Below are 25,317 nucleotides of genomic sequence, written 5' to 3' on the forward strand. Positions count from 1 at the left end.
CAACCGAGCACAACTGATCACTAGTGAGGTTCTAGCAAAAACATTGCATCAAGCTGACTCCCTTCTCCTTTTCCTATTTTCACATGTTGCAGTTCACTACAGTAATAACTATTCATAACAAGTGCTTGTTTATTTTCTTTAAAAGCACACACAGACCTGGATGCTGCATCTTGGAAGGAGATTTATTCATAGGTGAAGCTACCTGCAGGAATATTCTCCGCCGCCAGGAGATGCGGCGAGGTGTGAGTGTTTCCCCCACAGCATTTAGAGATTCACTGCTGCAGACGGTTGATGTTCTTTTCTTTCCCTCCCCATCACTGAAGGAAAGAAAAAGCAGACGGGGTGATCAAAGTCAGTCATCTTTGGATGAAAAAATAAAAAATAATCTTTATTAAGTCTGTCTAACGTACAGCCAAACCTGCAGGAGCATTTGCTGGGAAGCTTCAGAGGGCAAAGCGTGCTGTGTGCGAGCTTCACCTCGAATACAGAAGTGCCCAATTATTGTAACACAGTGCTGTGAAGTTTGCACTACATACCACCAAGAAGAACTCATAGCATTCACACAGTGCTCAGCTGGAAGCTCAGAATAAAAGCTAAACTTTCTGAAAAGCTAAGAGGAAAACATAGTAATATTTAGCCTCTAAAACTGAGAGCAATGGGTTTTGTTTTGCCATATGTTAGTTAGTCTTACAGGGGCAATCTGATGTAATACCCTTAAAAGCACACGTTGCTTTAGCAGAGCACAACGCTCCATTTAGTGCCATTTTAAATGGCACAATGAGCTCAAAGGCGAATATCTCACTGGAGGCAGTCTTCTGGCCTTCCCATGCAGCTCCTTGCAGTGCTTCACGAAGCAGATGCTTCACTTTGCACAAATGGGGCCAGATGACCTCAAGTTTCATCAGCATCTCCAGCTAAAGGAACAGAGAATTTGCAACAAAGGGCAGGCTCAGCTCCCATCACAATGACCAGAAAGGAGCTGATCTTCTCCACCGTTACCACGTAGAAATGTATTTACAAAGTAATTTTAATAGTAGCTTATGTTGCTGGAAGAGGCAAGGAGAGGATACAGGGAAGCTTTTTTTTAAGAGGACACCAAGTACACCTTTCTACTGACTACTGCCAGAGGAAAGGACATTAAGCTTTCAGAAGTACTTGAGCCATTTTCAGAAATATTTCAGCATTTTTCATTTCTGGTGGTAAAGCAGGTGCACAGATCCTGTATAGCAATGGGTAGATTGATTATCTGCCACAAATCCATCCATGCAACATCAGTGTGACACACAACTACAGGCTTCTTAGAATACAGCATCAAATACAGGGAGCTGTGTCTGCAGCTTCATCTTCATCACAGGGAAACCTGCTACATCAACACAGCAGCAGTTACACCCAAACCTTCATCCTGTGATGAATTTCCACGCTACAGGTGCAGAGTCTCTAAAAAGAGTTAGATGAAAGGAAAGGCCAGCACGTAAAGTGTTCACTATGTTTTTAGTGGTAAGCCAGTTGGCAGGTGATCGCAGTTTGCCAGCTGCAGTTTGTCTCCTCACATCTGGCTTGCACAAAAGGAGAGATCTGTGAGAGAGGCACTGTGAAGTTTCAGCTACACTAGTCTACCAAGCTACACCATTTCAATCAGCACTTTTCATACCAAGTACTCTGTGCTGAATGATAACCCACCAAACTAGAACTGGCCTTTTTGGTGACCAAAGCTGTCCCTATAATAATGATCTACAACAGCTCCCTGACATCTATAAGCCTCAGTGAGCACACTGGACTCACTGCCATACACGGGTATCAGAACCTGCTTCCGTATCTTGGCAGAGAAACAATCATATCTTCAAGTTCACCTACCCAGCAGTAAAGCACCACCCCTGCTCCCCACTACGAACAGTGCTATGGGCTGGGAGCCCTGGGTAACAGTCTGAATTATTCTCTAGTCCCAATTTAGTTTCTACAGTGCCTCAGTTCCTGACGCATCGTACTATTAGTAGGCGGTCTCAGTAGAGCCCCATGCTGCACTAAGCAAAACAGCACGAGAAAACCCTGTGACAATCTTCTTTGGCTAACTCTTACACAGTCTTTGCTGATGGGGTAACCACTGCTTGTGCTAGCTAAACATAGACTACAAAACTGATTTTGAATCTAGAGGTGTTCCAAAGGTATTTCAGCCCAACAACTCGTGGAAATAAGGTATTGAGTTTGGATATATTAATCATTATAACTAATGTTTTTATAAATAACTGTAATGAAACCACTTCTTGCTATTTCAAGTCTTACATATCACATGTTAGAACACAAAAACTGAGTCATTCCAGGGTTTACTAAATAGAAGCCACATAACAAGGGAATGAAAACTTCCTTTCTACTGCTATGTAAAAAAAAACCAATAAAAATCTACATTCAGCTACTGTGCCTCTAAATGTGCAGACAGTCCTAGGAATAGTGCTCCATTTACAGTAGTAAAATTTACAGGAAAGTCAGAATAAAAGAGTGGCTATTTTAGGGTATGAAACAAAGCTGTTTACATCATCCGAGTTGCAGAATTTGCAGTGGGATGGATTAGTCACATGTGCTACCTCGTAAAGTGTACAAATCGTACAGTTCTGAGGATCTACATTTCTGTTGTTAAACCTTCCCTTCCAAAATTCTCCTGGCATTTTAAGCAACTAACATTAATCACTTCCTCTTTCAAAGAGCTGTCTGATGCATGAATTAGAGGAAAACTTCTGAAAGTCTCATGTACACACCTTGCCATATTCACTGGAAGGCAAGGGCACCTGTGAAAACACCAAGATTTAAGGAAAGTGAGGCTAGAAAGGGAGCAAAGAAAGTTTCCTCATTTCAAGACAGACAGAAAAGTCCTAACTTAACATCAGATTTGAAGGTGTGAAACAATACTCTACAGAGTAAAAGCAGTAAGAAGTCAGAGTAAAACAGTAATGTCTCCTATCCTGTGATGAAATGGTTCAGAAGGTTGGTGCAAAAAACCAGACAAGTTAACTCAATTAAATATTCCCCTCCTTGAAACAGGAGTTGCACAATACTTATTTCCTAGACTTTACCATCTTTCACACCTAAACTTAACTGGTTGGCTTCGCTCTTGGTCATATTTGCAAGATTACTTCAGGTTTTAAGGTAGCCGTGGATTTTAACAGCCAGGCAGGTAGGTGCTTTGCTCAGTCAGGCCAGCAACACCTCATACAGTTCCTCTAGACATGGTGGGAGTAAAGAACAAAAGTATATCTGACCATTGGGGGGGGCAGGAAGAAGAAACCCCCAAAAATTTGTTCAGATTACAAACATGCTTATTGCTTGGATTAAATTACCTAAATCACTTTCCAAAACTGTTCTTTAAAATGCTCCAAAAGCCTGATATTCAAAAAACCCCACGAAGCTACCCCATTTATTGTGAACTCTTTGCACAATACTTATCAGAATTATTTTGCACTTGAGTCCATGCAAGCCAACTGACTCGAGAGTAGTGTTGCAGCTCATGCCAATGCTTGCATTTTTTCCCCAGTTACTTTCATTTCAATTTCTCTTGATTGCTCTGAGTAGCAATTGAATCAACCCAACCTACTTTGCAATTTGGAGGCTGAGATGGTACAAAATCACTCAGATCAAGTACAGAAAGACAGCTAATACTTCAACTCCCAGGACTTAAACTGTCAAAAGCCTATATGTAAGTCTAATACATGAAGTATTCTTCCCCTCCAGGAAGAAGAAAAACTAGTTCCGACCAGTTTACACCTCTCTGTTGGTTCTCACTCCTCTCATATGTTTTTATTCTGAATAATTACTTTCCGCTATTTTGTTTAAAGAACATTCTCAAGTATTTTACTTTCTTCATGAAAAATAAAGCTGTCTTCAAAAAGCAATTTGTTCAAATTCAAGTGGGGATAAATCAGATTAAATTATCCTTGCATAACAATGCAATGAACAGTGTGGGCTAGTCAAACCTATGCTGAAAGTTGTCTCATTTTTAAAAGTGTTGCTTTTATTTTTATATTAAAAAAACCCAAACAGATTCCTCCAATAGCCTAGCTTTCATGATTAGCTGTTGAATAAAAGCCAGAAATTTCACAAGTTACAGAAATGGAAGTTTAAAAACACTACACAACACACTTGTCAAAAGGCAAGATTATTTCCACCCTAGAATTCTCTCTAGACAAATGAATTGACAATGCAGTAAAAATATTCTGAAGGCACCTATTAACATCATGCTGATGCGCAACTTTACTGCACTGTTCATTCCTTAAAGCAGAAAACTGTGTTTTCTCTCTTCTCCAAAAAGCATCACAGTAGTGATCATTAGAATTAAACCTCAGAAAGCTCAGCCTCCCCACAAACATTAAGAAAAAAAGATACGTCTTTCACCATAGTGAACTTAACTGGAGAATAATTTTTTTTCTCCTGGCTTTAGGTACCTCCAACACAGCTATTTAAATCCCAACAAGTCAACCGAGGCTTCTTTTTTAAAGAAGTCAAGACACCTTTAGGGCACGGTTCATGCTTTCTAAGTGAAGATGTTCCCCATGACAGGCACAACTGGCTGCATTAGTGTTCAGGAAGGAAGGTAGATAAATAGGCAAGATCAGGTCTGTAAATGTCAGAATATTCACTAGGATGAGAGCAACCGTGCTGCAGAAACACCAGCTTCTCTCCATTGATTAGATGAGATGAAGATGTCTACAGTCAGGTGAGAGCCTCTGTATCTCCAACACCCTAGTTATCAGTTTCTGAGTTTGTGACCATATGCCAAGTGTGATGTAAACATGGATCAGAATCCTCTTCTACGGAGTGGCCAATACATAAAGACACATATATAATAAGCAGAACTGCTTTTTAACACCCAGCTCCCCAGCTGACCTTGGCTTGGTGTTATTTGCACAGGCCCATCTGACTGCTACAAATCAAACATCCTTCTAAAATGAATTCTGACTGAAATTGGCTTTGCTCCTGCATATCAAAGTTCACCAGAACACCAAGAAAAGCTGCCTGTTGCATCACATGTAATCTCAAAGCTACATGATAAGGGAAGTCGGTCTATAAAGAATTTTTCTCCAGTGCAATGTGGATAGGATTCGCTTTACAAATGTGCAGTAACCTTGATTATTCTTAGAGAGGAATTTAGAGAGTTTTAGTTAGGGTTCCTAACAGTTAAACAGCCTATAGTCTTCAGATCGTAAAGGACTGCTACACCACGCTCAATTCCAACCCAACAGACACTCACATGAGACTGGTAAGAACAGCCCACATTGAGCCTACGGGTATAGAAGATGGTCCTCTCTGTGAAAAATAGCCAAAGTAAAAGAAAAAACCCAACACAAACCAACCCACAGGAAAAAAACAAAACTAGTCTAATAGAAGGTGTCCCTGCCCATGGCAGGGGTGTCAGAAGCAGATGATCTTTAAGGTCCCTTCCAACTCTTAACTGTTCTATGAAAAACCACACTGTTAAAAAGTTTGAACTTCCTCTCATTCATAAACCTGATGGCACAACACACATTTGCGAGCTTAATCAGGGAAAGTTTAAGGAGTTTCAGCCACCATCAGTTGGACAATAAATTTCATTCTCCATTAGCCAGTTCAAGTGACAGCTGGATTACTTCAGTCACTCTTACCACATCAGCATTATTCACTCAGCGTGTCTTTCTGACTGTATTTGTTGTATTCACTTCATGAACCCAACTAGATGCCAACACTTCACCCTTGCTACCGCAATTTCCTTACGATGACAATTCAGGCCCAGTTGCTCACAGCAAGATCTATAGCTAATGAGATCCCATTTTCACAAGAGTTTTTGAATAAACTAAAGATTAAATGGTATCAGAAACCTGTACATGATAAAACCTATGTAGAAAGAGGGTGGTCTTCTGGGAATTACTCCTAATTTGACAATCTCCCAACCTTACAGTTCAAAACTCCATTACAATGAAATGCAATATCTCTACTAGCATTCATAACCTATTCCAGAAAGAGTAGTATCTCAGAAATTTCAGCTTGGAATTAGCTGGCATTAAAGTACAGTTTTAGTACAATACTCTATACCTCCATTCCACAGATCCAGAAAGATAGGTTTAATGGGATCCAGCTGCCTGTACAAACTGACCTGGGTGTTGGTTCAGCTTGGACCAAGTCTGCCAACTGAAGGGAACACAGAAACAAAGTTGGACTGGAACCCAAATAAGAGGTAGTCTGTAAGAGACAGGTTATTTTTTTGCCATTTCTCTGCACACTCTGGTGTGCACTCGTCAGTTTCTTTAATAATTCACCTGCTACTTAAGTCTAGAGTTACTGCAGTGTAGAAGGGAATGGAAAATCTAGACATTCAATTCACTTATATAGTAACTATTACTGGACACGAGGTTTAGAACAGGTGATATTAAATGCCTACTTCTACCTTTACACATCCCTTCCAACCCAAACTATCCTATGATTCTAAACTGTACTCCACAAGGTGAAAAAATTTCCTTAGGCACCACTAAAAACTTCTACAACTATCTCATATAACTGAAATCATTATGTCCTAACACACTCAGAATCCAGATCTCATCAAGACTTGTTTGAGGTAAGAATGCAATCTACTGTTATTTTTTCCAGGGAAAACCAGCCACAAAACCACCTTCTTCGACGCCACAGGTTTCTTCTGGGAACAATGAGGGGAGAGCCACACTCAGAGATTAAGTGTACCAGAAAGACAAGCATAGTTCAGCGAACAAGGAGAGACTGACAAAGGAAAAAGGAGTTGTCATTGACAGAAGAGAAATAAAAAGGCCAGCAACTGGAAGAAAAATATCATGAAGGTCAAAACCATTGACCACCTTATTCACCATATAGCTCCACCTTATTCACTACAGGCCCACTTCAGAAAAATAACCCATACGCCGTTTCCTCAAGCACTCTCCTGAAGGAGGGCCTATTCTTACAGTAAAAAGAAGTGTGACTTCCATTCAGATACTCAGTCTTTCACACTGATGTGAGAAACCTCTTGCTGTATCTTCGCTTCTTCCCTACTCCTCTTCAATTGGAAGTTATTTGCCAGCTCTCTCTGAACATCTCACAGCTAGTATCATCCAGCTAACTTGGTGCTTCCCCTTCCTCATGCACAGGCATCCCATGTTAGTATTGTACACTCTTCACATTGCTCTTCTCTTATTTTCACATGCCAACGATCACAGCAACACATGCTGGTTTGCATTCAGCAGAGAAAGCATTAAACTGGCGTGATGCTGCTAAAAACCATTGCATTTCAAGTGACAAACCAATGCCGCAGATTTGCAACACTGCAACAGAAATGGGTCACAGCTACTAGGTGTCAACAGACAAGCCTCTATTTTTAACAGGCTTTTTTGGCCAAAAAGCCTGTTCGCCCATTTGCACCGAGTACTTAGAAATCTGTTAGAAATGCAGGAGCACAAGGCAGAGTGAGAGAACCTCACGTGCTGCATTCCCAGCTTAAGTGGGAATCCTGTTAGCTGTTGGTACTGAAGAACTAGGCAGGAGACAATGCTCTCACCTCTTGGAGAGGTCACTTTCTGAGGGCTGGAGCAACCTTCCTGATCCCTGGTAAAAGCTTTTCAGGAAAGAAGGGGCAGAGACAGAGGAGGGGAGACCAGGTGACGCAGATCCACTCTCTTTGAGAGTGCACTGAACCTCTACAATAGGGCTGTGCAGGCAACAAGAGAACATAGCAGATGGGTCAGCATGGATTCGGATACAACAAAAAAAACCATCCAGACTAAAGATACTGGCCAAGTACCTCATCTTGGCTTACGTTAACTTTGTTTCCCAGAAGATAAAATGTACCAAGTGCACTACTGGGCAGTTTCCCTGACGATACTAATCAGCTGTTACAGCTGATTTCTTTTAAGAAACATGTCAACGACATTGCAGAACTGGTAGACCACCTTATTTCTTTAGCCTTATTTATTCTCAAAGTAAATTCAGAAAAAGAATCTCTGAAACATTCAGAAAATATTCTTAGAAACCTGGTTACAATAACATGAACCACCTTGTTTCTCCCCTTCAGTTTTCTCTTGCTCTTGTTTATTTACAAGAGCAAGAGAAAACTGATGTATTGCTAGAACACATTAGAAAGTAGAGACTATTTAAATGCAATATTTTTGGATACATTTTTGTGAAGTGTTTAAATCAAGAAAGATATTCCTACTACACAGTTAAACATTACTGAATAATAGTAACAAGTGTCAGGGGGACATAAAAATTAATTCAGTTTCTTTTACTTGATTAATCCTCACTAGGAAAGGAAAGAGAGAAAAATCCCAGCCTAGAACCAAGTTGTTACAAACTGTTTTGACTGAAAATCTGCTGATGATGCCATTTAATCAGCGACTTCTTAAAAGTTATCATAAAGAAGTTAGGTCAGCAAGTCCTTCAGTTTGAACTGTCAGGGTTTCCTGTTTGCATACAACATGGTCAGTGTCAAAAAAAAAAAAAACAAAACAAAGTTTATCTCAGTAAAAAACACATTATTTATCTCTTCAGAAACACAATGTAACAAAGTTATTTCAAGGCTAGTTTCTTACCCTTCACCCCCCATCCATTCTCTTAAACAGAATAAACTTTTTTTGCCTTTCTCTACAAGCTGGTTCAGCATTCACACTGATCTAGACATCAAATGGGTGAGAAATTATTATTTAAAACCATTTTTAGAAAAAGGCCACAAAAAACATAATTGCAGCCGAGCACTGAAACAGATGAGTAGAGTTTGGAGAAAATGATCCTCCAACAGGAAAAATTCAGCTCATCTGGGCCTGAATCTTGAAAAGGTTTTGGAGTTTGCACCGTCAGTTACTGTGAATAGCAAGGATGGAGGCAGAGAAAGAAAGTGCAACCAAAGAGGGCCACAATGAATTGTGGGGACCTCTTCTGACTGAGCGAGGAACTCCTGAAGGAACAGTGTTCCACATATTAATATCTGGAGAGTCTCCAAAAAGGAAGGGGAAAGAAGTTACACAGGGAAGCTCCGGAGAAAGGCAAACAGGGAAATCGCATGCCTCACAGTTCAGTGGAGGTGTTTAATCTTTAAGTCCACTTGTGATATTCCTCACCAGTTTTAATTCCGGATATACTCTCTGGGAGCTTGGCTAACCCATCGACTGACACTTGAAGCGGTCAGTGCCTTTTGCATCCTGGCATAAAACCGGCAGGCTATCATCGCTGCAGTTAAAAGCCGTGAGGACCTCTTCTCCAATGGGCCTGACTACAGACACTGCCAAAAAGGCTCAGCTCAGAGGCGACAAATAAATAAACAAACAGATTGGCGCCGGCATCCAGCCTGATGATCAATTCGCCAGACTGATGCTACCCCGAATCACTAATTCGGGGATTATTGAGTTACTGCAAAGCACCAAACTACTGAGAGAAGACAGGCTGAACATAAATAAATAAAACTCAGAGCAGTGCAGAAACAGCTTCCACAAGGAGCAACACGGGTAAGACTCATGTACCGAAATCGCAGCAGACAGCAGGCGTGTGGCACGGCATGCCCTGACTCACCTTGTCGTCTCGACGCAGCTCTGCCGCAGCAGCGGGGACCGGACGCTCTGGGATCTGCCGTTCTGGAAGGTTATCCTCCGCCTGGCGCTGGAGGGAGGGTGGCTGAAGGTGTGCGCGCGCCTCCTGAACTGGGGGGAGTCCGAGTCTTCCTCAGGAAACGGCTGCCAGGCCGAGGACACGGGGGACGCCGGAGGAGTAGCTGGCGGGGAATCGCCCGGCGAAGCGTCCTAAAAGGAAGTGCTAGCGGAGTGAGGCCTGCCGCTCTGCGCCCTACGAGAGCTCCCGCCTAACCCCACGGGTCGTGCGCCACATCGGGGCACCAAAGCCTCTCCCCTTTCTTGGTCATGGCCTATTGTATGCTAATTATCGCCAAAACCAGACATCCTTTGGTAATTTACTCCAAACCAGCAGCGTCCTTCTTTAGGAAAAAAAAAAAAAAAAAAAAAGAAAGAGGAGGGAGGAATAAAAATATATATACAATGCAAACAACATACTAATTACTCTAGGCATCCTCTCACAGGGATCGGCATTCCAGCTACTGGACCTCTGTCTCTTTCGGGAAAAAACAGGAATTGACAAGATTAGGGAAACCGCTTTTAGCTAGTTTCCTCGACATATCGCGAGCATACTTCCTGTACCGTCATAGCGATATCCTGGAAGAGCGGCTGTTATTACACAGCCAGTTTATGAGTAACTGTAGCAGGAAAACCATAACAGAATCCTCACCTCCTGGGAAAACCAACAACCAATCCTCATGTGAGGTAAAACATTAAAAACAGGAAATAAAAAGAAAGTGAACGGAGTTCCGCCCGCTCGTGCCCATACAGCATCCCCAACAGCTGGGTTTAGGTCAAAAATTCTTACTTCCTAAAGCAACTATTACTTACAGAAAGGATTCTTCAGGATTCTTCACCTTCAGAGCATTTCCTTTCGTTGAGATATGACCTTTTTTAATTACTTCAGCAAAACAAGGCAGAAGCTGACCAGAAATTCCCTGCTTTTTGTAAAAGCAAGGGAAGCGTAGAAGAAGAAAAAAAAAAAAAAAAAAAAAAAAAAAAGGACTGGCAATAGATTAAAGCTGAAGCTTCAAGTCAACATATACGCCGGCTTTCTTACACCTTCCACCTCCCAGTGGAAATTTGAGTTTTGTAAATTGATGTGCTCTGTGCTACTTCCTTAAAATTGAAACGGAGTGCCATATTTACGCTTCGTTAATACCCGTGCACAAAACATGCCAATCTTAACTAAGCTCCTTACGTACTTTGTCAGAAGCAAGGCTGTTGCAGCGCTCAAAGCTGTCCACGCTACCCAGGCGGCCTCGCATTCGGTTGGCTCCCTACAAGAAAAAAGGCAAGTAATTTAATCTGGTGTTTTTCCTCTTTTTCTGAAGGTTAAGCAAAGATGGCAACAGCTGTGCAGGTGAACACAGGACAGTTCAAGCACGTGACACATTTGACGTAACCACAGACCACAGATCATGGGGCAAGTACTGTATTTTACAGGCAGTGACATCTTTAGCTGGCAAAACTGTATCTTCTCCCCGCTTGTTCCCAGGAGTTTTAAACCTGCAGCTCTGCTGTCTGAAGCGACTGAGTATTTCTTGATCCATTTGAGGCAAAATAGCCGAGTTGGCCTAAACAGTCAAGTTCCAAAAGCTCCAGACTTCAGTACCGTGCATGCACTCCAGCTAACAGATGCATTTGACATACTACGATCTAAACAGAGAATTTACTCCATTTCTAGACATTTCAGACAAATTAATTCCACCACGGCAAAAGTAATGAAAGCACTAAAGCTGGGGAAAAAAAAAAAACGCTCTCTGGCTGAAAATCCAACCAAATAGCACCACATACAAACAAGTCTGTTCAATTATAATGTAGACAACCCTGAGGCAAATTTGCTAGAAATTAGCATTAGCAGATCCTTACCAAAATTGTTAACAGTCATCTTGTTTCACAGGAAGAGGTGACAGAGCCACAATACTTCTGACTACCTTCCACTGCTAACTCACTCCTATGAAACATGGGTGATGTCTGCTGTTGGACACTTCCAATTGCTGAAGTAAGTTGCTTTCAGTACTTTATCAGGGGAAAAGTATTCCAAGTTTTAGGAAAACTATAGGAACAGCTCCTCACGGTATGCTTGCAACTACAGGGGAAGTTACATCAACATCAGCAATATTTATTTAGCCTACTTTTTCCTGGTAAGGTTTATTTTCAAGACTTAGAGTGCCCTTTAAGTACGTTATCCCATTTAAGCTCATTACCAATGAATACTCTGCCTGAAACATCTCTTCACTGACCCTCACAATAAAACAAAAGCAAAGGATAACTTGGAAGTTTCTCACTAGCTTTAAAAACACACACATTTGGCACTGTAAGAAGGGCTTTTTGGTTCAGAAAAAACAATAACAGAAGCGGTTAATGCAGCATGGGCTGGAAGAAATCTGTTCATAAGGTCAAACAGAGGTTATATTTATTTTTCTGAGGTACCTCATTAGGGAGCCACAGCCTGTTTTCAGTTCAAATCCCACAAAAATAAGATCAGTCCAGCAAAACAAACAAGTGAAAAAGTGACATTCCTCTGGGACTAAGGGAAGACAGAGCACAGAACCCAGCACGTTTCCCTATGGTGAGTAGCGAGAAGCTACTTCAAGTAGCTTAAAATGTCACTTGATGCTATTTATCTAGCTAAGAAGCCATCCACTTAAAGTGTTCCTAGATATCTGGTTACTACTTACTTATTTCTAATTTTGCTAAGATTGAGGCTGTGTAAGTCTCTCCCCCGCATATACTGACTTTTACTTTTTACTTAAAACTTTTTATCTACAAAAAAAAGATGCTGAATACCAATTTTTTAAAAAACTGAATTTCTTTCTTGGTCTCCTTGTTCCTAAATACACTTTAAAAAAAAAGATGATAAGTCAGGCAATAATTAGCATCCCATTACATCAATACCATGTGATTGGCAGCTGCCTTAAGGAGGGGAAAACCCTCGACACCAATAGGTATTTGGTGCCTAAATACCTTTAGGAATTAGCCATGATCCATTAGGCTTGTTGCAATAGCCCGATGAAGAGTAAGAACTATTGAAACAGTCATTGTAGAACACACTAATGCACAACACAGTATATATGCACTCATCATATATACCTGCTTTAGCCAAACAATTAGTGGTTCAGCTGCCCTGTGAATTATTTTTCTCTGTCTCGAATTGTGTAACTTTTAAATGGATCTGCAAGGATGAACCCCTATATGCATCATGATTGATTACAAACATACTGCTGTGCCTGACCTCTTGCAGTTTCAAGTTAAGACAACTTCCTCACAACAGCAAGTCCACTGCATAAATAGCAAACTTAAAATGGCCCTAATCCAGACTCGCGTGTCCATTTCTCTTGAACACAATCATGGACTATGTAGATCCTTTCACTACAACGTGAAGCACGTCACAGTGGCCCTGGTGAGAAGGAACATACTATAGAAACAACAATATATAAGCAATTTCCCTTCAGAGACTCTTCAACTTAAGCAGTGCATTTCTAAATTATTTTTCCTTGACATAAGAGTGCTAGCATGTCCGTATATAGCAGGGCTGCTTTACTTTGTCATTCCCAGTGATGTACGCTTGTTCCACAGGCGCCGCAAGGTTAGTGACCCACCGTCAGAGCTAGATCACTTTCCAGTCACATGTGCTTTAGATGTGGAAAAGAAATCAGACTCAGCACAGGCGTGACTGTAGCTGTCACCATTTGATGATATTCCAGACCGCTGAAATTATCCAGATCTTCTGACTGCCACTGCTCTCTTTTGTGCGCTCTCTCTCTCTTCAGACCAAGTCCCCAGTGTGTAAAACTCACTACACAACATAAGCCAGATTTGACTAGGACAGTTTTAATGCTAGCTTCAGTCCTAGGTCAAATTTACATCTAACCTTCATCACAAACAGTTCTAAGGATTCTCCCTGGCAAATATTTTGCCTCCTTTATTTATAGGTAACATCTGTGGCATACTATGTTTGCAGGTTACTTTATGACATACCCACATAAGGTGCAGGACAAGTGTAACTTAGGCCTTAATTTAGCACGGTACTTTTAAAGTTTCTAGCAGAAGGAACTTAATTTCACTGCTCCAAATTATATTCAGACCTTGCCATCCAGTATTCACAGTTCATCACACTTTCCCTGTAAAAACATACTGGATCCCAGCACCCAGCCTTCTTCAGTTACTCCTCTATATGCCTATTCTCTGCTTTCAGGACTCTCTCTACTGAGCAGGGGACACTAAGAAACACTCGCAACTCAGACTTCTTTAAAAGGCTATGTAATATAAGAGAGTTCCAGTAATTATCATAGAATATGTTGGGTTGGAAGGGACCTTTAAAGGTCATCTAGTTCAACCCCCCTGCAGTAAGCAGGGACATCTTCAACTAGATCAGGTTGCTCAGAGCCTCACCAAGCCTGGCCTTGAATGTCTCCAGGGATGGGGCCTCCACCACCTCTCTGGGCAACCTGTTCCAGTGTCTCACCACCCTCATTGTAAAGAACTTCTTCCTAATGTCTAATCCAAACCTACCCTGCTCTAGTTTAAAACCATAGCCATCTACAATTCCACATCGTACCTGGCTAGCAACACTAAAATGAAGAACACTTTTAAAAAAAAAACTATTGTCTTTTTTTTTTTCCCTGCAAAAGGACAACTTTGTCACTACTTTCTAAGGATTCTTAGTGACCGATATAAGTAATTTTAGCTATGAGAGGTGTGGCATTACTTCTCAGAACAGAAAGATTTCCAGTTTATGCAGGCACACTTAGTCATGCTTTCAAAAAAGCTAGCATGTCCCTTTACGGGATCAGGCAGCCATCCTGATTATCTTTTTTATCTGAAGCAGCACATCTGATAACGCTCAGCCACCTACAACAAGCATTCATTATTCAGAAAAAGGTACCTTTTTTCCCCTCTCTATGTGTGGCCTTACCATAAACTTTCTAGCACAGTTAAGTCACAATCAACCCAGCTATAACCCTCAGATTTCACAACAGGCTTATAGCTTCATTAAGTATTTATCAGACTGAGGCCAAAAACAAACAAACAAAAAAAATCTGATAGGTCTTCATTGTCAAGGATATCTGGGAGAGCTGGTGACAATGAGTTGTTAATCTTACCCTTGAGAAGATATTTTCCAGAGAGCTAGTCAAGGATTTCTTGGCCTTGTTTTTCAGAATGTCAAGTTTAAACCTGCCACCACTGGTGGTGCTTTCTGGAATCGTGCTGTTAGAAATGGTCTGTTGAAATAAGCAAGGACACAATTCAGCTTTGGCAATTCTTTTTGCAATTGCAGACCTCCAAAGACTAGATCTGGACCAAGTTCCATAATAAACAACATACCCCTGGCCTTTATTTATAAAAAACCCCACAGCCCCCCAAAAAACAAACACACAAAAGCCCCACAGTTAAAGGCACATTTCATCCCTAAAGACTTGTAAAAGCACATCAATTTAACAATACTGCGACCCATTTCCTTTGCTAGGTGAGTTTGGAGTTTAAACTAAAAACCAATGCCCTCTTTATCCCTATTCCCCCTAGAAATGACTGCTTGGGAGTGGGGATCAGGGAGGGAGGAAAAGGACTGAAGAGGTATCCTCACACTGTAAGGAAATCTAGACCTAAAAATAATTGGTTATTTTTCTTCCCTCCCTTCCTGTCCCCCAAACTTAAAAAAAAAAAACAAAACCCAGGCATGCCACTGTAAATCAAATCAATTTACTTCTCTTTCACAATCCTCTCATAATTACAATACCCAGCTTCAGCTACCCCTTGATAAACTCTAGCAATGGCCCTGCTAGTATTCAAGGCTGCATTTGAATAAAGTGGGAGGAAGAAGAGAAATAATACAAAAATAAGTTTTACCGATGGTGCTTCACCAATGTGAATGTGTGTTTTCTGCTTAGTTTCACAGAGTTGGCGTAGATGTAAGATCACAAGTTCATTTTCTTCCTGGTCATTGTCAGGCTTCATTTTCTGTCAGTAACACCAAAGAAAAGAAAAAAGTTGTCTTTTGAGTCATGATTCGCTTTATTTTCCCCTTCCATATATGTGTATTCTTTGAAGTTAATATATTGATATGCCAGAATGTACTATTAGCGTGTCAAATTGCACTGCTGTTTGTGTGCCTTCGTGCTCCTGGGCAAAACAGACCAAAGTTTTCCATATGGAGAATGCTACAGGCTGTGCAGAGGAGGGAGCCTTACGCCCACACGTTTTGTTTCCTATGGTTGTCTGCCACTGTGTAGCCTTATAAATGGAATAAGGAACCCACAAAAAACAAACAGGCATTCCCTTCTTCAGGCAGCTAGAGAGGAGCACAGCATTTGGAAGCCTAAATTACACTATACTTCATCTGCTTGAGTACACTTGCTTACACCTCTTGCCCCAGAATAAGTCAAAAGGGAGCTTCTGCAAATTCCAATCACCTCTGATACCTGCATATCTCACCTGCTCTCAACTCATTCCCACATCACTTTCAAGTAGGGAAATGCATTTACAGACGAAGATCTAAGCTCAGAAAAAAAATGCTCTGGGTATGAACACAGAACATCTCAGTGGATTTGGGAACCAAAACTATTCCGATAGCAGTGTATGACACATGAGGTTGGAGAATGCTATTTCAGTGTGATGCTTGGTGGAACAATAATAAATTCTAGATCAACTACATAACAAAACAACCATAATCAAAATAAAAAACATCTAGTCCATTTTAACATGGTCTTTTTCAAATTTGAGACAACAGCATCTAACATATTACCTGAACACGTTCAAAAATGTCCGCTTGCTCATTATCAGTTAGTGATGACAGATGTCTCTGAATTACAAGTTTGGCTCTTGGTGGATAGAGTCCTGAGGAAAGAAAGGAACATTAAAGATTCTAGATTCTCAAATGATCTCTCAAAATACTTCTGAAAAAATGGTAATAGAAGATATAAACCTGCATTTGAGCTTATACCAGTTTAACATATGACAGTTGTATATCTGCAGTATCCATGATACAAAACACTTCAGCTTTTGCTAAACCACATGGCTTCATCTCCTTTCTTCAGCAGTAAAAACAGAACTAGTGGCAGCTAAGTAGCTGGCTCCTAGGTAAAAGGTTGTGCTCCCTACCCCAGTGATGTATGTACGGCAGAGGAGGAAGAGAGGAACATATACATACATTGCGTGAAACACGTGTATGTGAAACATTTTATATGTGTATATATATAAAAAAAATAAATAAATAACTGGAAAGATACTCAATGCACAGGACAAACAGAAGTTTTCAGATGTGCTTAATTGAAAAGTTTAGATGCATTTCCACCCAAGGAAAGGGCAGGGTACAGGTCATACCAGAGAACCGAAGACACTTTTAAAAGCAACAGCAGCATAACAGCCCTAAGAATAAAGGAAAGACTTTCTGATGTTTGATGAAGTATGTATTTGCTCACAGACCTCGTCCTACGAAGCTGCAAAAACTGTAGGGAAAACAAACCCCCCAAATCAGCGAAGATATACGTTTTTTTCCATCCAAGGTGGATATCGTTCATAGAGAATTGCAATCAGAACAGATCAAGATTTTCCAAAGTCATGAAGCCCGGGATTTAATTATGATAAACTTCTAGACTCTAAATAAAGCAGATGCATAAAAAGAGAAGGACACTAAAGCAAGTCTTTCAGTCACTAAGTACAAAGTTTATGAAACTACTATCATGGTAGTCGTTACTCTGCAAGATATTTTATTTTGACACTAGATACTTATCCCAGGCTCACAAGTACCTGTATTCAAGGCACTTACACTGCCTTATACAGCAGCCTCTATAGTTTTTCATTGACAGAAGACTTTCCCAGTTAAGCTTTATCACTTCTGAATATCTGTTGTAAACGCAGGAAATACCAGTCACAACCTAACAGAATTTCACTCCACTAAGACGTTATACTTTGCCTTTCATCCACCAGAGGGAGGTAAGTAGCAATAGTGACTTTTACTGAAAGGGAGAACTGGCAATTATCAGCACTATCATCACCAGACCAGAAGATGCAAGCCTAGTGTAATGTATTTGGGTTTTTTGCATAAAACAAGATGACATAGTGGAGTGACTAGAAAAAAATGGGATCCTGCTACAATAACTGCTTTTTAGAAATTCTGTCGTGTATGATTTTTTGCATGTGTTCTCGCATACATCACTTCCAGAGAAACTACAAAGGTTTGTGCATTCACATTTGAAGCCAGGTGGTTGCCTTCACTTTCTACATTAGATATTAATCTCTTAACTTAATTGTTTATTTCCCATAATAGAACTAGGTTTTGAAGTGTGTAAGAGAATAAATGCAAAGAAGGAAAAAATAATCCCACACAGGAAAGACCAAACACATGAGAAAGCAAGACCCTTTTCTGATCACAACTGTCTTTTTACAGCCTATTTTGAAAGCATGCATCTTGAGTAAAAAAAAAAAGACAGAAGGTGAACTGGTGGGTTTTTCTTCTCTGCTTAACATTTAAGAGAGGTAGGACACTGAAAGAGTATATATTTATAACACAAGCTATACTATATTCAGTTGCAGTATCATTACTGCTGTTACCTACACAGAGCGTGCAAAGTGATGGTACGAATTGCTTATTGAGATACTTTTCCCTCTGTTCTTACACTGTTTAAGTTGAAAGTGCGTGGTTGACATAATTAAAATTAACAGATACAGTAAAATTATTCTAGAATAATCAGAAAAACACAAGTAGAAAATAAACTCAGCGTCTACCTTCAATTCTTTCACAAAGTTTGTGCAATGAATGCATAGGGCAGGCCTCACACAGTTTAATCTGTGTCTTGGCATTTTGCAGAGCTGCAGCAGTGCTAAAGGCTTGTTTCAGGGTAAGCATTACCTCATCAACCTAAAGGGGAAGGAGGGAAAAGACAGTATATAAACAAAAATGCATGCCATATACATCAAGTTAGATTTATAAATCACACCATAGATAGGTGTTTTACAATAAAAAAAAAAATAACACCATTTGCTGTCTTCAAACGAGATCAAGGTTGTATTCCCAGTTTTTCCGCCTTTTCTGTGGATGCTCACCATCTTCGAATTGTTGTTACTTCGTAGAGTGTAATTTTGAATATCTCACTGCAACTACTCGAAGCTTACTAGGCAGGCAGCCGCTGTTTTGAGAAGGTGCAAGTGGGAATTTTTGGCTTGAATACATGCTGGCTAAATAAAAAGCATTAATTTCCTTTTCTTTAGCTTCAAGTTTCTCCCGTAAACTGCACATGCTCCCTTCTCAACTATTTTCCTCCCACTGCTGTACCATTTTAGAACAAAACCCCACAGACGCATCCTGCTGGCAGACAGAAGCTTCCCACAGCAGTTCACTTTTCTCCAGGCTACTAGACTGGCTACCAGCTTCATTACACCATCAACTTATCTTTAAGTACCGCCAGCCTGCCTTGCGGTCTGCCGTGATCTTCCAAATACAGGAGTGCTACGTTCCCACACGCCAGCACTTTTGTGTTAAGAAAGGTCGAGGTGACAGCGTTTCTTCGCACTCATTCAAATACATTCCCAGATCTTATATACAACGAACTTGGAGTTCCCCTGTTGTATTTTAGGGGAGTACAGTGCTTATTAAAAGCTGTTTACTTGAATCTTTGCATTACCATGGAAAGGAGAAGACAACAGCTTGACAACAACCTTAGGAAAGAAATTAGTATTCTACTTCAGAATCAGGTCCTTGCTCTTGCTTGTTGCTTTTTCTATAAGCAGGAAGAAGAAAGCTGAAATATTTGATCATACAGTCTAACACTGGAAACATACAGAACTTTTGAGGGTCTGTCACTTGGAAAAAGAAACAAAACAAAAAAGGGCATCTGAATGTGAAAATTTGAATTAGTTTGTGCCCCAATGTGTTTAGCGTTTATTTATTTATTTATAACCCACAGTTTTAAGCACTACAGTAATTTCTGTGCTCTCCCTTCTTTGCAATAAAACAGTGATCAGTGAATATCCGTATTGCAACACAGACTGATAATTTTTAAAAATTGTTAACAATGCCTCTCAAATGGAAAATCCACATAACAGTGCTAAGCATATAGATTATGACTACACTAAAATTATGAAAAACTGTAGCACAGACTGTAGCTAGGTTTAGAGCAAATATACACAAGACAACCAACATAGCCTGCCTGGCAGCACAGAATCCAGAAAGCATTAGGTTTTACAGCTTTGTCCTGCCACAGTCAGACTGTCACTGGGGTCCAAGCGATCGCATCTGAAAGTAGCTCAGGAATGTTAACTTCATATTACAGTTACCCACACATATCAGTACCAGAATATGTAAAGAGGTTCATAAATACATGGTTTCTTTATACACCACATTCTAAGTCTTTGAATTATGCATGGTCAGATTTATCAATAGGTCAGACGTAACATTTTCTCTTAGTATAGAGATAATTTTATAACAAGCTCCCATTTTGATAAAAATGCAGCCTCAGCTACCATTGTACACCTAGGGCTGTTAGCTGTTACAAGTCTTATTGACGTAAATCTATTCACTCTCAAGCTAGTCAATGGATAAACAAGTTATATTTTCAACTAGCTAGCGATTTTTAAGGTTAGCTGAGAAGGAGTTAGCAGCTGTTAGCACAGCCATCAGGAACAAATATGTTTCAGAACAGAAACCAACTTCTTTTAAAAGTGCCAAAGCTTTAAAATAAAAATGTAGTCATCGAAGTTATTTCCTGTATGCATCTCATTATTAAGCTACCTGTATCAGTTAAATCACTGGCTCGTGGAACTTCAGTTGGTTGATACATATTTTATCAAATGTCCAATGGACTTTTTATAGTTACACACATCCACACATATTGTGGTTTCCTCCTTCTCTGATCAGATGCTGCTATTTTCTTCTCCTGATGAGCAAAACAGGCTACAGGGAAAATGCTAAAGCTGCATGCAAGCTAAAGACACATGCAGCATCAGGCCAGTAGTTTAAACCCTACCCTGAAAAGTATGTTTGGGTTTTATCATCAGCTTTGTTACTGATTCAAATACATGTAATGACATGTTTAATGGGGAACCAAGTGTCTCAACAATTAGAAATGCAAGAGTTACAATCAAATAGAGCCCAAATATGCTCACAGTCCGCATGTATGAACTCACCCATCTGCATTTTTTTCTATTTGTTACCGATACACACACAAGCAGAGTACGAGTATATGGATATATATGAACAGAATGTACGCATTTCCTATTGCACACTTTCATATTCACAGCTGAGGTCTCAAACCTGAGACGATGTGACCACTGAGGCTCAGCTGACACGGCAGAGTAACAGACTCCCATAGTTTAGGAAATGTCTCAGACATGCTTCAATGGAAAGCTTAAGATCATTAATAAATACTTACCAGAGACTCATTTGCACACTGGAACACATAGCAAACATACTGGCTTAACCCAGGTTCAACAGATTCCCGGCAAATGAAGCCAAAGTGATCAACGTGTTTTATACCCTAAAAGAGTTTAAAAACAGTATTAATGGACTATTTTATAATGAAGCTTAGTTTCCAAAGTAATCCTAAAAATGGTTACCAGGCTCCAGCACTTGCCAACACAAAAATACGAGAAACTATAAATGCATACTCCTAATGATCTATTTCACAACTACAATAGCTACCTTTTAAATTGCTTTTTGCATTTAAACGTTACATAAAGCTCTTTACACAATCAAAGCAAAAGTTATACAGCAACAGACCCAGACCTGAATTTCTTCCATTAGGAAAAAACAGATTTTCAGGGTAATGAACAGAAGAGTTCTAGGTTGTGTTTGGAATTGCGTCTGCAGTGAAAACATGACGTAACGAGCCTACACTAAAACATAGGACTAGAGTAGCGTCAAAGTAGCAACAGATCTTCACCTTCCCGTAATACAAGTTTGGACTACACCAAAAAGAGCAGGGAATGAGTGGTGACACGCAGAGTTCCAACCGAATTCTTACGTAAATTCTTTGAGACTCAGTTACATACCAGAAGTTTCAAGGCTTACTACACATTACTACTTATGTTTTCTTTCAAGATCCTAGTCTAACTGCTTGACAGGGAACGTTGCCTTGCTAAAAACAGCACTGAGAAGATCAAAGTGAGCTGCTTCCTAAGAAGCACTATATTCCCAGTCTCAATTCATGGAACATGACTCACTATTGTTAAAGCTTTTGCCAATGTTTTTATCATGTGAGTATGGTAATAGTAGATTTTCTCCAAAAGAAAGCCTAATCCCTCAAGTTCAAATACAACAGAAAGCAGAACTCAGTTGCTTGGATCCATCTCCAAAGAAAACACCTATATCATAAAAGAGGGGAGGAGGAAAAACAACTTGCTTGTCACTACAGAAAACACTCTAGACAAAATTGGTAACGCACTACGTGACAGACTGAACATATTGTCGCTACACACCGCAGCTTTTAAAAACAAAATTCCAAAAGTTACACTTGTGCTACTTAAACAAAACTTGACAAAGGTGCAGAGAGCTTCTAAAATGGAACAAATGGCATATAGTCCACACTAATCCTGACTTAACTGAACCCATTTTCCTCTGACACATGAAATCTTCAAAAGTATAAAATGAAAAAGAACAGATGTATGCACATATGTTGATCTATGTAACAGTGAAATGTTGCCCTCTGTTTTGCAAGTAAACCAGATTTACTTAAGGTGGTTCAGGGAGACACCAATTCCCTCACTGCTGACAGTGCCTGAACAAGTCTATTGCTGCCTGATTTCTCAGTCTCCACAGAGAAACATCTGTGGGAGAGACGGACGTGACACTCGCACCACTGAAGTGTAAATAGCACAGTACGTTCCTCAATTAACAGTACCTCCATGACATTTCTTTAAGAGGATGGTTGGACTTTTCATGCCAAAAGAGCTGAGTTTGTTGTTCTGGGTTCCCTCAAGGTCAGCAAGGCTGCAACAAGAGAACTTCTACAGCTGTCTGACACCTGAGCCTAGACAGGGGTTTATCATTAATTGTATTTGCTGCTTTGACAATTATATGGAGTGCAGATAATTTAATGCAGCAGATCAGTCATACTTAAGCTATGAAATAAAAATACCTTTATTAGACTAGACTAAAAGAATCCAGAATGGAAGCTGAAGTTAACATCTCTTTTTAGCGTTTGTAAGCTTAGAAGAACAAACATTCCTAAGCTGCAGTCTCACAATACGCAGTAAATCACTGCCCTGTAAATCCACAACAGAGAAGCCCTGTGGCTAGCACTGAGTTCTTAAAAGAAGTACTGATGAGGTTTATGCAACCAAATCCTTAGTCTTGAACAAATTAACGTTTCATTTCTCTTGAACATAGAAAACAAAAACCCCAACTTCTCTGAAGTAGCCGTTTTGCATTTAAAAAACAAAAAACAAACCACAAACCAAAAAACACCCCCCCCCAGTATTGCTAGTGCCTGTTTGAGTTATTCAAGCAGGCAAAATAACAAATGCCTTGCTCCAAATGAAAGCGAAGAGGTGGAATGAAAATTTTCACCTCCAAAGCCCAACACACAGCATTACTTACCACTATTTACTGTACACAGTTATATTACTGAAGGAAAGCTAGGCCTGGAAGGTCTGCCATGGTCTTGCTGGTCTCCACCATGCTTTAAAATCAACTGAACAAAGGTTGTCCCCGCTTAGGACTGTTGTGTTTGTCAATTACCAGTATGTACATGCAACACCAGAGCCCAGTACATGAAGCTGAAGTATCACTTTTATTCAGCTCAGTACACCCACAAAACAGGGGAAGACTCAAGCCATCTGCAAATTTTGCTTTCCTTACCATTGCTTTAAGAATCTCTTTGATCTGTATTTATCACAAAGCTATTAATACATCATTGTTTGATTATACTGGCCCATTCTAAATTTGCACTTGCCTTTTTTCTCTCTACCAAGAGTAATACAAATTGTAGTTAAACAGCAGAGTCGACTTAAGGGCCTGGACCTTTAGTCAGTAGCTCAAGACTCCACTTGAATTACAAGTACTGACCAGTTCTTAATTTGTATTAGCATCAGTAGCACAGTCATGCAAGAGCAGATTTGTTATTAGCATTAAAATGAAAGCCCTTGGGGGTGAAATACAGGTTTAGGCCACGTCAGGAAGTGTACTTTAAACTAGAATAATTATGCTTAAGGAGGCCTGAAGTGATGCATGTGCATGGTGAATGAAAGAAGGTAATAAAATAAGATCTCAAAACAGAAAGTGCCAGAAGTAACACATGCTTAACAACAGCAAGATAGAAAGGTGAATCCCTTAGCATTGGCATTTAACTTTATAAGACACATTTATTTAATTTATTTATTACTGGACATAGCTAGGTTCACCTATTACCATATTCTCCAGAAAAAATGATGGAGGTGAACTGCTGTTTTCTGGAGGGCTCATCTGATGCTCTCCTCCTTTCACTCCAGAGGCTTTCAGGAGCTTAGCTGCTCAGAAATAGCACACTCAGAGCATCCTAAATGGAGATTAAGCTACTTCCAAAATTACATCCAATGCTCTCCCAAAGCAAAATGGTTTATACTTTTTTTTCTGACCAATGATCAGTTGCCACTACCACAGCTCAGACTGGTTATTTTGCGCTTACCTTTTCAGTACTTAAGCTCTTTGGGAATGACATTGCCTTACTTTTGCGCAGCATCTACTTGAACCTGCTACCAGGTAAGTGAAAGCCCTGATTTGAATAACAGCTCTCGCTCTTGTAAAGGCAAATCAATACTTCAAATCTGCTCCAAGTGTTCATGAAGCAATTGCAATTTAGTATCCAATTTCTTCAGCTGTACTCCCCAAAGAACTTGATGCATCATACTCCATGCAGGATTTGTATATACATTAGTCACAATTGTTCAAAATCCCCCCCTTCTATTTTTATTTATTTTTTTTTTAATTAAAGAGCCAATGAGGTAAACCAGCAATTTACTTTCATTCAGGGTAATTTAGATAGGATAAACTATTTAAAAACAGCATTTGAGACTAAATAAAAGAAAACGGCACAGAATGATGAAAAAGTATTTACATTTCTTTTTTTCTGCTGCCTTCTTTTTTTTCAAGCTGCAGCAGGGTAGGTTTAGGCTGGACATCAGGAAAAAATTCTTCACAGAAAGAGTGGTCAGACGCTGGAATAGACTGCCCAGGGAGGTGGTGGAGTCACCATCCCTGGATGTGTTTAAGACTCGTTTAGATGTGGTATTAAGGGATATGGTGTAAGGGAGAACTTGGTAGAGTGGGGTTGATGGTTGGACTCGGTGATCCCAAGGGTCTTTTCCAACCTAAATGATTCTATAGACCAGCAAGGCAAGCTGGCTGAAGGATAAATAAATTCCTTTTCTCCTGATGAGCTATATGTTGCTTCTTATTAACGCTTACCTGAGAACATGAGGAGATATCTTTAAAATTCTTTTCAAGCACAACAGATTTGGTGTCCGGACTGATGAGGTTGACTTCAAACCTTCCAACCTGGGGAGGGGGGGTGCAGGAGAGAAAAAGAAGTCTAGTTCCTGACTGTATTGGAGGCACAACATTTACAGCAACAAAGATGTCACAATCTAGCCCTTTCTTGTTCACATAGAGTACCACAGCTTACTCAGCAGGAACAAGGGTGCCATAATTCAGCCTATATTGAGTAAGAGTATTTTAGCAAGAACAATACAATCAGTTGAATAGGAAAAAGACTTGGAAAGAAGACGGCTGCCCCTCCCCCCCTTTTCTTTTTGAGTTATT

General features: G+C 40.1%; 1 protein-coding gene across 1 annotated transcript in view; it reads right to left on the minus strand.

Moving 5' to 3' along the window:
* TBC1D4 (TBC1 domain family member 4) overlaps positions 1–25,317 on the minus strand; it is a 114,051-nt gene that overhangs the window by 19,256 nt on the left and 69,478 nt on the right. Inside the window, exons 3-12 of the mRNA XM_054189082.1 lie at positions 24,964–25,053; positions 20,954–21,058; positions 18,312–18,444; positions 16,330–16,421; positions 15,435–15,545; positions 14,690–14,809; positions 10,787–10,861; positions 9,526–9,752; positions 7,523–7,672; positions 157–317 (exon numbers count right to left, since the gene is read on the minus strand). Of these exons, the coding sequence (XP_054045057.1) occupies positions 157–317; positions 7,523–7,672; positions 9,526–9,752; positions 10,787–10,861; positions 14,690–14,809; positions 15,435–15,545; positions 16,330–16,421; positions 18,312–18,444; positions 20,954–21,058; positions 24,964–25,053 (1,264 nt within the window). The remainder of the gene's footprint in view (positions 1–156; positions 318–7,522; positions 7,673–9,525; positions 9,753–10,786; positions 10,862–14,689; positions 14,810–15,434; positions 15,546–16,329; positions 16,422–18,311; positions 18,445–20,953; positions 21,059–24,963; positions 25,054–25,317) is intronic.

Source organism: Rissa tridactyla, chromosome 1, assembly GCF_028500815.1.
Source record: "Rissa tridactyla isolate bRisTri1 chromosome 1, bRisTri1.patW.cur.20221130, whole genome shotgun sequence".
In the NCBI taxonomy this organism is placed as follows: domain Eukaryota; kingdom Metazoa; phylum Chordata; class Aves; order Charadriiformes; family Laridae; genus Rissa; species Rissa tridactyla.